This window comes from Mizuhopecten yessoensis, unplaced genomic scaffold (genome assembly GCF_002113885.1).
Source record: "Mizuhopecten yessoensis strain PY_sf001 unplaced genomic scaffold, ASM211388v2 scaffold716353, whole genome shotgun sequence".
Classification (NCBI taxonomy): Eukaryota; Metazoa; Mollusca; class Bivalvia; order Pectinida; family Pectinidae; genus Mizuhopecten; species Mizuhopecten yessoensis.
In genome coordinates, this window is record NW_018480074.1 from 747,841 (window position 1) to 759,881 (window position 12,041).

A 12,041-nucleotide genomic window follows, 5' to 3' on the forward strand; every position below is an offset into this window, starting at 1 on the left:
AAGTAAGCTATCCACATAAATGACAAGTAAACTATCCACATCAATGCATGACAAGTAAACCATCCACATCAATGCATGACAAGTAAACCATCCACATAAATGACAAGTAAACCATCCACATCAGTGACAAGCTATCCACATCAGTGACAAGTAAACCATCCACATCAGTGACAAGTCAACTATCCACATCAGTGACAAGTCAACTATCCACATCAGTGACAAGTAAGCTATCCACATCAGTGACAAGTAAACCATCCACATCATTGACAAGTAAACCATTCACATCAGTGACAAGTAAGCTATCCACATCAGTGACAAGTAAACCATCCACATCAGTGACAAGATATCCACATCAGTGACAAGTAAACCATCCACATCAGTGACAAGTATCTGACAGAATTGTTATCCACATTATCCACTACAGTAACACAACAGGAACATATCACACACATAATCTGAAAATTATATGGAAAACCAGGTAAGCTGGAATTTAAAGCATTTCCACCACCATATGTAGCACCCATCATGTAACATGGATATTTTTTATAGTCAAGCACAACGTTAACCAAACCAAACCAAACTGAGTTCAACAAGTCAACCTTTACCTTCATGAAACAGAAATTTCAACATCTTTTTTTTCAACTTAGCAAAGTACCAACTATTGCTTTTGGTAAATTTTGGAATTAACGTGGTTTTGTTGTTAAAGTATATTTAGGAGGTGGAAGAGATTAAATTTGTTTTCACTTTCAACAGGTACTTCCTGAAAAGCTCGACATTCCAGGTCTGAGATTAACCCTTTAGATTAAAAGCCCTGAACAGTTTTTTCTCCCCAAACACATGTACACTACAGCCTGTGGTATCCGTGTTCTCACATTAGCAAAAGCACCAGGTATAATGCCACAATGAATCTCCTTGTGTGGGTCTCAACACTGCATTTTCTTCCTGATCACTTAAGTTTTACAGAAAACCCAAGCTAGAATCTTGACAAAGTTTAATCAAAGTTTAAACTATTAAATCACTAAAACCGACACATTAACCCATCAACAATAAAAAGAACATATTTTTATCCCAGTGCATATTACATTATATGAATGTGTTGATTAAATGTTTGAACCCTTTTAGAATAAATTAAATTACTGCTTATTGTTATTTTTTGTTCTGTCCTAGAAAAAACCCACAATTTTCAAATCCTTTGTGAAAATGCTCCGAGCAATATACTTGTCACTATGTCAGTGGCAAGTGTTCGTCCTCACGTCCTACGAAGACGCGTCTGGGTGCTGGTGCCTATATGGATCGAGACTTAAGATGTAACGTGATCATGCATAAAATCATATTCATATCCTAACTGAAATATGCAGCATAATTCCATTTTTTCAAAACTAAACAATTTAACAATTAGAGGTACCAGTAATTGTAATAATCAATTTTAAATTAATTCCAATAATTTGTTATTTCCTCAGATGAAATTACAGTATTGATGATAAAATTATTTCATTTGACAATGCCAATAATAATTTTTGTATCTCTTTAGATGAAATTATAGTGTGGATGATAAAATTATTTCATTTGACAGTTAAATGTTAAAAACTTATAAAATGTAGTCATACAAAAAACCGCTGATATATTGACCCTGTAAATGGACAAACTATCAGAAATCAATTATATATAAATGTATTCAATCATTTTAATGTTTAATATAATATATACACCTGAATACACAGACGATTCTTCCCTATGTAGAACAATGTCAGCATTATTTCTATTTGAGCAAAGGACACATCGTAAAACTTCCAGCATTTGAATAGGTTTGTAACGACAATACTGTACCAAACTAAGGCTGAATAAGCTGTACTTTAGAATGTTTGAATGCATTTATTGAAGTATTATCTACACATGTATAAACCGAAACAAATCCTGTTGCAATCTTTTTAGCGTGGGGAAGCGCTCAAGCGAGTAAGGGCATCCATATACCTTAAGCCTTTACAAGAATGTATTCTCCAGGCAATTCATACTTAAAATAATATCCAATGCAATATTATATTTGCAAGGAGAATGCCATCTCCGTGAGACAATTGACGATTGTGTTTGGTCATGTTCTATGTCAATAACCTGAAATGACTTAGTTTGGATATTCAAGTTGTAAGAAAACCACATCAAGTTTCAGAAAGAGGATATATTCTGATGAATGCAAAAAGCTGAAAAAATGTATCGCCCAAAAATTAAAAAAATAATGGAATTGACCTCAAGAAACAGAAGTGTTATAAACAAGATTTATTTTAAATAAACTTCAAACAAACCTTGTACACTAAATTGAAATTGTCATAGATTTAAATAGAAGAAATAAAAGTACTGTTACAGAGCTGACAATACTTTTAAACTCACATGCAGGGATATTGACTGAAATGTAATATATACACCAATTAATCAATTAAGAAACGAGACAGTCAAATTGATAAAGTTTTATGAATCAAACCCTGAAGCATTAAATCAAAATCAACTACATTAAGGAATTACTTACACACGTGAAATTAACCTACCCAATAAAATTTGTTTGCAAAATTTAATTTTGGAAAGTTAATATTGTTGATATAGGCTTTTCGTTTTTGAATTCTGATCCCCTATATTAAATTCCTTGGCTGTTTTTTACATGAAAAGTCTGTGCCATGAACCAAACTGCGGGGATGGAGGCCGTGAAACAATTTCAGTCTATACCTCTGATTGAGGGAACGCGTCCAGAGTGCGCTACCTACCAAGAAAGCTAGGAATCACAGCCCTACAAACAACATCAAAGGCTGCCAGGAGATAGGTACATGTAACAGAGAAGCATGATCAATGTACATGTTCACCTGGGCCTTTCTAGTCAAAAGGCTGATAAGCTTGGGACCGATGCTGAGGAAAATGTTTGAAAAACTATTTTTCACTCATTCCCTAAACACCACTGGTATTTTCACAGATTTTAGACCGCTACAAACATTTTGAGTTCTTACACGTGCAAGTTTCGGCCATCGATCAGTAAATAAGCAATGAAAATACTTAAAATATACTCTCAGCTGAAAACGTAAGAAAGCTTGACATAAAAGAACACGAAACCCTGTGTTTAATGTTGTGTACCTCTGTAGACTTTATAAACTCCATAAATCGAGGGGATCACGGTTCAAATTCCCTCTCTCTCTGACAGGGTAAAGCAAGTTCTGAACTTTTCCTCTGCGCTCCATTTACAGAAAGACTCAGTCTCTTGCACTATTTAATCTTTCCTGTACGCCCCATTTCACAATTCTTGTACAGCGACCATGAAGAAGAAAGCCATTAACCATCTATTTTCAGTAAATAAAACTGAAAGCCTGTTTCAGATATACCTTAAAGATGAGAGACGTGGATCTGTCTTCAATCTACAGTAATCGAGAAATAAATTGTTTGACTGTAGTAGAAATATGAATTTTATTGAGATAAACACATATAAATGGCTCCATAACTCATTATATTTACAATAATATCATTCCACAGGTCTTACAGCAAATGAAACAAATATCTGAAGTTATACCTAGAGAGAAACACTAACTACCGGTATAACTGTGGTGTTCACGTTCATCTATGTACACAAGTACCTTGCATAATCATCTAACTTGATATAAAACACATCTATCTTAAGGCCAAAAGGACTGCCTGGTCTCAAACCAGATATCTTTTATTTCAAGAATAATTCATTTGTTAATTTAATTTGTTGATTTAATTTGTTAATAATTAGCATAATCTATTTTAGACAATGTGAGAAAAACTTCATCTTTAACCAAAAAACTTCTTTTCAAAATATTTCTTTCGGGTAACAATTTGACATAAATCAACCTATGTCAGATTAATTGGCCTCTAGACAAGACTAAAACAATATCTGACACTTTAATGCTATCAGTAATGACCTTCACCCAAGGCTGCCACCTTGGTAAGTATAATGACCTATGAACTTGATACTTTAAGTATGGCTTTGACCTTTGACCCTGTGACATTTGTTTGTACATTTTTGTAAAATGATTTGTGACCCTGGTACTTTGACCCTTATACCTGTAACACCTTTGACCCTGGCTATGACATTTTTGCACTACCATACTAATCAAATATCATTGATTTCTGACCCAGATACTTTGGGTATTGTTTTGCAAGACCCTAAGAAATAAGGTAACCTTAATTTGGATTCGATCCCCTTGTGGTGACCCTTCACTCAATCTAAAATTCATTTACAATGTATCAGTAGTACTTTGACCAATACATTGAGTCACTGCAATGTCATGACCTTTGACCCTATTTTAATACCAGTGACCTTATATCATATTGACCTTTTGGCCCTCAATTTTATAATGATGGAAACAGGCTAGACTGGTTGTACTGAGTGATGAAGACCATTAAGGATGCTTGCCCCTCCTGTACCTGTAATTAGTCTGACCTTGGCCGCTATGGATCTGGCCCACATGTGTGCTGATCAATAACACACGTTACCAGTAAATAATAGCTTCAATGTTTTACTGGATGCTACAGCTGAAGTTTCATCTCTGTAAAGTAGATACCATGGAAATTATTTACACGTGTCTTTTTTACTTCATTTTTTTATACTTCATCTTTCATTGTATTTTTCCTTCGATTTATCTTATCAACTGATCTGAAAATGAAGTCAATTATCTCATTTCATTGCAACAGAAAAAAACTAATTTTGAGAAATTCACTGAATCACCTGCAGTCCATAACAGTGAAACCAGAAGAAATTGATTAACTGATAAGAGTCTACCTCAATACATACTGCGCTACAATACACATGTCTTTAAACAAATATATCAAAGTTTATATACTATCTAGTTTTACATTATGGTTTACATATACAACAGAGTTTACTGCTTATAAAAAAAACAATTTTACATTAAAGTTGAAATACAGGGAACAGTAAAGTTTACAATTGGAACCAGTTACCCACACCTGGACATACGAGAGCAACAGGATCTAATGAAAGCAGTGTGATAGATACCCACGGACATACAGTTTTCACTGTGGTGATCAGAAAGAGCTGGAGTTGGTTTCTTCTAAGCGGGTTACTTTTCTGACATCATGTAAAGTAAGCAATGTTGTGTGAAGATTTTTGTCCCGTTTTTGTCCTGTTTTGTGTCAGATGTAGTTAACACAGAACGGATTTGCTTACATTTATGAAGATTTTCAGGACTGTACATGTACACATGAAATTATAATCATTGGACACAGGATGATGTCTCTGAGGCCGTAAACTACATTACCAACTTTCTGAGTGGAACATCACAGTGGTCATGGTTACGAGGACAATATACAAATGCTATGGCCATTTTGTAAACCTAGATCCAAATTAATGAAAACCCTGACGTTGTCCATCGACTATAACAATGATTCCTCCGAATGTGAACCAGACATTCATTGCAAAAAGCAGGAAGTGTTCTTGAAATCAAATTGATGACAACTTAACCCCCCTCCCCCCCTGTCCCATCCCCTTCCTTCAACATTTTATGATCATGTTTGCTGATCGTAACTCCTACAGGGTAATCTGTCGACTAGGCATTTATTCAGTACTACACACATGCATAATATTCAAAATACCAGAAAATATCTTGACTGTGCTAATTTGTATGGACATACCAATGAAATGTTAACCATTACAATCTTATTCTTTCTCTTTAAATGTCCCACAGAAACTATTTACACAGTCTAGCCAGTCAACGGTACATCAAACTGAAGATTCACGGCAGAGCTGGTTCATCTCTCAAAAATAGAGACGACCGCTTTTTCTCTGCCGAGCATGCAAAAAGCTGGTCTACGTTTTGACGCAACCTACATATGTATGGATGTTGTATTAGTGGAAATCAATGGGTGGAAAGCCCAGTATATGTAGCTATTACGTGAACATGTTACATAGTAAATGTCATGTACGAGTTCTGCCCAGTCGTACTTAGCTGTTGATACACTGCGAATGAGTGGGAGGGTGAAGATATGTGGGAGGGGGTTTTTAGAACGAGTCTCCATAAATATATATATATATCCGTCCGTCTGTACTGTACAAAACCCATCATCATCTACAATGACATAATTTTGACAGCATGCTGGCTTATAAACGGTCATGCAAAAAATAACTTCACGATACACCACTGTATCAGACATAAAAGAAGGTGAAAACTTGGGGTTTTTTCAGTCTCTGGTCAATAAAATTCAAATTTTCATGTACAGAAAACAGGCTTCAATAGCCAGCTCTTACGTCCGTGATGGAGAGTGTGTCAGCTACACCATACATCCATATTTATACATAAAACAAAAGACTCGTTCAATGTTGTGTGGTGGAAAGTGCTTACCTTTGATATCTTCGCTCATCTGCAAATCTACGTAGTCGGCTCTAGGATCCGGGACTGGCAAAGAAATCAGAACAACACATTAATTGTAATTCACCATTCTTAAAGTACTTCAACCTCATAGAAATTTAAATACATTTCTTAAAATTCAGTAGTTTGTTCAAAAAAATATTTATTAAAATTCAGTAGTTAGTTCTAATAAATGTATGTATCAAGTAAGTTTGCTTAATGAACTGAACAGACAGAGATAGGGTTGTACAAAGTGCCAGCACCATAGAGTGGAAATTTTCATATTTGAACTTCAGCCTAACTTCTTCAAAGATCCAAGGGGCCAGGACTCAAAATTCTACTTTAAAAAAAGCACTGTATTTATTATATCTGAAATGGTATTTACCATATTGATTCTATAAATAACCCTATCATTTCAGAAGAAAAATCTGAAAACAGGAGTAGAGAGTGGGCAATTATTGGAAACAACTCTAAGGCATAAACACTATCAGTGAGCAATTATCATAAACAAACATTAAAATATAACATGCATAACTAGTACAGGTCCTTGAACAATAATTAAATATTCTAGGGTGCAAAAATAACTTTTCAACAATCTTCATGTAGGGCAATCAGCAAGACCCAAAAAATTGGTTCCTGGTCTGGGTCAAGTGTTCGAGCAAGGTTGGACACAGCAGAAGTTTTTGAAATACAAACATAACGTTAAGACTGTGCCAGTTTTTTTCTTATGAAGTACAGGGCAATCACTGGAAGATTAATAGAACCAAAATCGTAATACAACAGGAAGAGTCTTCGGACAGGAATCAAGATCAATAGTAAATTTTACCAGGAATGTTTCTCCTTGTTAAGTAAATGAGGGTCTAACACTCTAACTCAGTCATGTGTTTAGTAAAATAGTGTTTAAATATTCGATGATATAAAGCTTTCGTACGATAATAAACCCAACATGAATAATACACTCCTTGTCATAGCATAGTTATTTCACTTGTAAAGTGCCCCGTTTTGAATCTTAAACTACCACAATAATCCTGAGCCTTAGGCATAGCACAGCCATACTCAAACTCACCGACATCATATCCAGAAAAACCCACATGCTAAAACCTCGCTTCCTGGACAATAAAACGATATCATAATCAAACCGGAAATTTTAATTTGAAGGTTTGAATCCCTGAAATTAAGCACTGAATATATTTCCAAATGAATTTCCCAACAGTGAAAATTTTATCTGGAATACAAATGCATTGCGATATGAATCTATAGTGTAGCTGATTATTGTAGTCTTAACTCTAATAGATACTAACATATTTATAAAACAGCTCCAATGAAGCGACAAATGTATTCAGCTAGCATGCTCCTTTAAAAAATGTACTTTAGAATCTTGAAATTCTAGGAAACAATACAACTTCTATGGGTATTGAGGATTGTATGCCTTGATACCCAAGCGCAGTCACCCACAGTTTCGGCTTAACTATAGAAATCACAAGGGCTATTACTGTTTGTTTCAACAAGGTTTTTGTGTACAAATATTGTACCAGGTAGTATATATGTAGCAGGGACATAACATGCCAGATGATGTTTATGATATTGATCATCGACTTATTGATGTATAGTGTCACAGCCCTGATGGCCCCCACATGTATACTATATACTACCTGATAGACACACATTTTATTATAGGGCCTTGAACTGGTACCATATACCGGATAATTATACACCATGTAACAAAATCTAATCAACTCCGTTGGTTATTCACTCAGTTATGATTTTCTACATATAAAGCAATCACAGGCAGTAAATATAAACTCATACACAGTGAATATGAAATGTGTACTAAGGGCATTAACTCCGCTGTGTGACCTCGTAACAAACATTGCACGTTCTGGGACTTTCACATCATTCACTTGAAATTGGCAATATTTGTTTTGTTTGATTAAATATGTTTTGCAGTTTACTCAACACATATCCCTTATTAAGCTTTTATGCAGAAATATCAGAAAACAAAAATATGAAATTCAACCAGGTAATAATATAAGCTCAATATAACCTGCATAAAACTTCTTATAACTACCAATGCTTCAATATACCAGGTGAATCTATGTTACTATGTGATATCTCAAGTCATAAAACAGAAGACCTTTCCTATTAAGACTATGGACTAAGACTATTTGTCCTGTTATCAGTGATGGGCAATTAGTCTAAAATCATAATCGATAATCAGTTTGTAATTGAAAGTGGTGAACCGCTTGATGATCAATTGCATATTCGGTTTATAATTTTATGGGACTGAATACCCAAATACAATGAGAACACTAGTGTTACATCAATACACAGAGTTTTAAACTATACATTTGGTTCTTTTATAATAATGAATTGATTTCAGGCAACTTTTATGCAGTTTTGTCAATTAAACAGTAAAAAATTTAAGAATAATGACTTTCAATGCATAACTTCCATTTATATACATTTGACACTTTGATTTCAATAATGAATTAAAATATCAATTATTGAATTTGTAATCAATAAGTGGAATCGGAAAGTTCAAACCGATCAATTTTTATTATAATCGATCATCAGCCCATCACTACCTGTAATTGACCACGTCCACTTTGTATATATATATGTACAGTAATATATCATATTACTTAATTTCATTAAGAAACAAGAAATATATTCTGTGCATAAAAACAAACATAAGTAGTATGTACTGAGCTGTCAAGAGATCTAGACCTGGGAATTTGTCAGTAAGACTATTGTATATGTATATGTACTTAATGTTTTTTTAAAACATATTCGATGGAAATCGCACTGGACCATGGGACTGCGAAAATTCGATGTAAGTTTTAACAACAAGAGCAAACTGTATATCAGGTAAGTGTCAACCTAGTTTGAATATAAAGTAGTAATGTAGGCGCCGTTCCTAATCCCGGACAGAAAAACTGCTGTAACGGGACCTGTTACCAGTACAAGTGTACCCAGGCATATGATGGATCATCAGTTGGTTGCTGGATTCTTATAATTAGCTTCAAATCACATTACCTGTGACAGCTTATACCTTTAATTCTGCTTAGAACTTAACACCAAATTTAAAGGACAATTTCCAGAGGAAGGCTTCATAATATACTACAGTAATTCTGGCATCTATCCAATCATTTTCCTGTAAACTTCTTGGGTCCATTTTTTTTCTCTCAAATTAAAACAAATACAAATTCCTCAAAATTGAATAAATCTAAATAAAATTTTAAAATGCAGATTTGAGTGATTGAAGACCAAATGTACGACAAATTCAACCACAAACAGTAAAACATAAAAAAATATGATTTATTAGATTTCGTATGATAAATGTATTTTTCCTATTTCATCATTTAGAGTACTAGTGCCATCAGTTCAGTGTGTCATGGTTGAATCCTACCCCAGGATATAATGAAATGTTGGGAAAAACTGCTTTATCAAGAATCTGAGATCTGGGGCCTGTAAAAAGGCTTCTGAGGTATTTGTCACTTAGTTTTATAAATCTATGTTAGGAAATACCTGTCCAGTACTTAAGACTCTTTACAGAAAGACTACGGTACAACCCATCTCGTAAGTAAGTTCACACAAAGCTTGAGTGTCAGGAAATGTCTGTCCAGTGCCTGTTGAGTCTTTACAGAAATACTACTGTACTACCCATCTCGTAAGTAAGGTTGTCTGTCCAGTACCTGTTGAGTCTTTCCAGAAAGATTACGGTCTACCCATCCCGTAAGTAAGTGCACACAAAGCAGGAGTGTCAGGAAGTGTCTGTCCCGTACCTGTTGAGTCTTTACAGAAAAACTACCGTACTACCCATCTCGTAAATAAGTTTGTCTGGCCAGTACCTGTTGAGTGTTTACAGAAAGACTACTGTACTACCCATCCCGTAAGTAAGTGCACACAAAGCAGGAGTGTCAGGAAGTGTCTGTCCCGTACCTGTTGAGTCTTTACAGAAATACTACGGTACTACCCATCTCGTCAATAAGTTTGTCTGTCCAGTACCTTTTGAGTCTTTACAGAAATACTACTGTACTACCCATCTCGTAAGTAAGGTTGTCTGTCCAGTACCTGTTGAGTCCTTACAGAAAGACTATGGTACTACCCATCTCGTAAGTACACAGTATGTATAAGTTCACTCAAAGTTAGAGTGTCAGGAAGTGTCTGTCCCGTACCTGTTGAGTCTTTACAGCAAGACTACGGTACTACCCATCTCGTCAATAAGTTTGTCTGTCCAGTACCTTTTGAGTCTTTACAGAAATACTACTGTACTACCCATCTCGTAAGTACACAGTATGTATAAGTTCACTCAAAGTTAGAGTGTCAGGAAGTGTCTGTCCCGTACCTGTTGAGTCTTTACAGCAAGACTACGGTACTACCCATCCCCTAAGTAAGTTCACACAAAGCATGAGTCTCAGGAAGTGTCTGTCCAGTACCTGTTGAGTCCTTACAGAAAGACTATGGTACTACCCATCCCGTAAGTAAGGTCACACAAAGCTTGAGTGTCAGGAAGTGTCCGTCCAGTACCTGTTGAGTTTTTACAGAAAGACTATGGGACAACCCATCTCGTAAGTAAGTTTGTCTGTCCAGTACCTGTTGAGTCCTTACAGAAAGACTATGGTACTACCCATCTCGTAAGTACACAGTATGTATAAGTTCACACAAAGCTAGAGTGTCAGGAAGTGTCTGTCCCGTACCTGTTGAGTCTTTACAGAAAGACTACGGTACTACCCATCTCGTAAGTAAGTTTGTCTGTCCAGTACCTGTTGAGTCTTTACAGAAATACTACGGTACTACCCATCTCGTAAGTACACAGTATGTATAAGTTCACACAAAGTTAGAGTGTCAGGAAGTGTCTGTCCAGTACCTGTTGAGTCTTAACAGAAAGACTATGGTACTACCCATCCCGTAAGTAAGTTCACATAAAGCTTGAGTGTCAGGAAGTGTCCGTCCAGTACCTGTTGAGTCTTTACAGAAAGACTACGGTACTACCCATCCCGTAAGTAAGTTCACACAAAGCTAGAGTGTCAGGAAATGTCTGTCCAGTGCCTGTTGAGTCTTTACAGAAAGACTACGGTACTACCCATCCCGTAATTAGGCACACAGTATCATGTGTGTTTGTAATGATTGTGACAACCTAGAATTCCAGGACCTTTTACAGAAAGACTACGGTACTACCCATCCCGTAAGTAAGTTCACACAAAGCTAGAGTGTCAGGAAGTGTCTGTCCAGTACCTGTTGAGTTTTTACAGAAAGACTACGGTACTACCCATCTCGTAAGTAAGTTCACACAAAGCTAGAGTGTCAGGAAGTGTCTGTCCAGTACCTGTTGAGTCTTCACAGAAAGACTACCGTACTACCCATCTCGTAAGCACACAGTATCATGTGTGTTTGTAATGATTGTGACAACCTAGAATTCCAGGACCTTTTACAGAAAGACTACGGTACTACCCATCCCGTAATTAAGCACACAGTATCATGTGTGTTTGTAATGATTGTGACAACTTCCAGGACTATGTGTGTTTTTGAGTTATAGTACCAGCCCTAGTCTGAAGTACACTATTGTACAGTACTACTGAGTGTAAGAAGCACTGTGTACTGTACCTCTGACAAACATCCCTACGGACTAAGTACTCCAACAGCTGAGAATGTTCTAAGATGCCCCCCCCACCCCCCCACCCC

The 12,041-nt window shown here is 35.9% G+C and overlaps 1 protein-coding gene across 10 annotated transcripts in view; it reads right to left on the reverse strand.

Annotated features, from left to right (window-relative positions):
* LOC110443573 (nuclear factor 1 X-type-like) overlaps positions 1 to 12,041 on the reverse strand; it is a 95,298-nt gene that overhangs the window by 63,687 nt on the left and 19,570 nt on the right. For all 10 annotated transcript variants that reach the window (XM_021487856.1, XM_021487861.1, XM_021487858.1 and 7 more), the window contains exon 4: positions 6,351 to 6,404. In XM_021487856.1, coding sequence (XP_021343531.1) covers positions 6,351 to 6,404 — 54 coding nt within the window. The remainder of the gene's footprint in view (positions 1 to 6,350; positions 6,405 to 12,041) is intronic.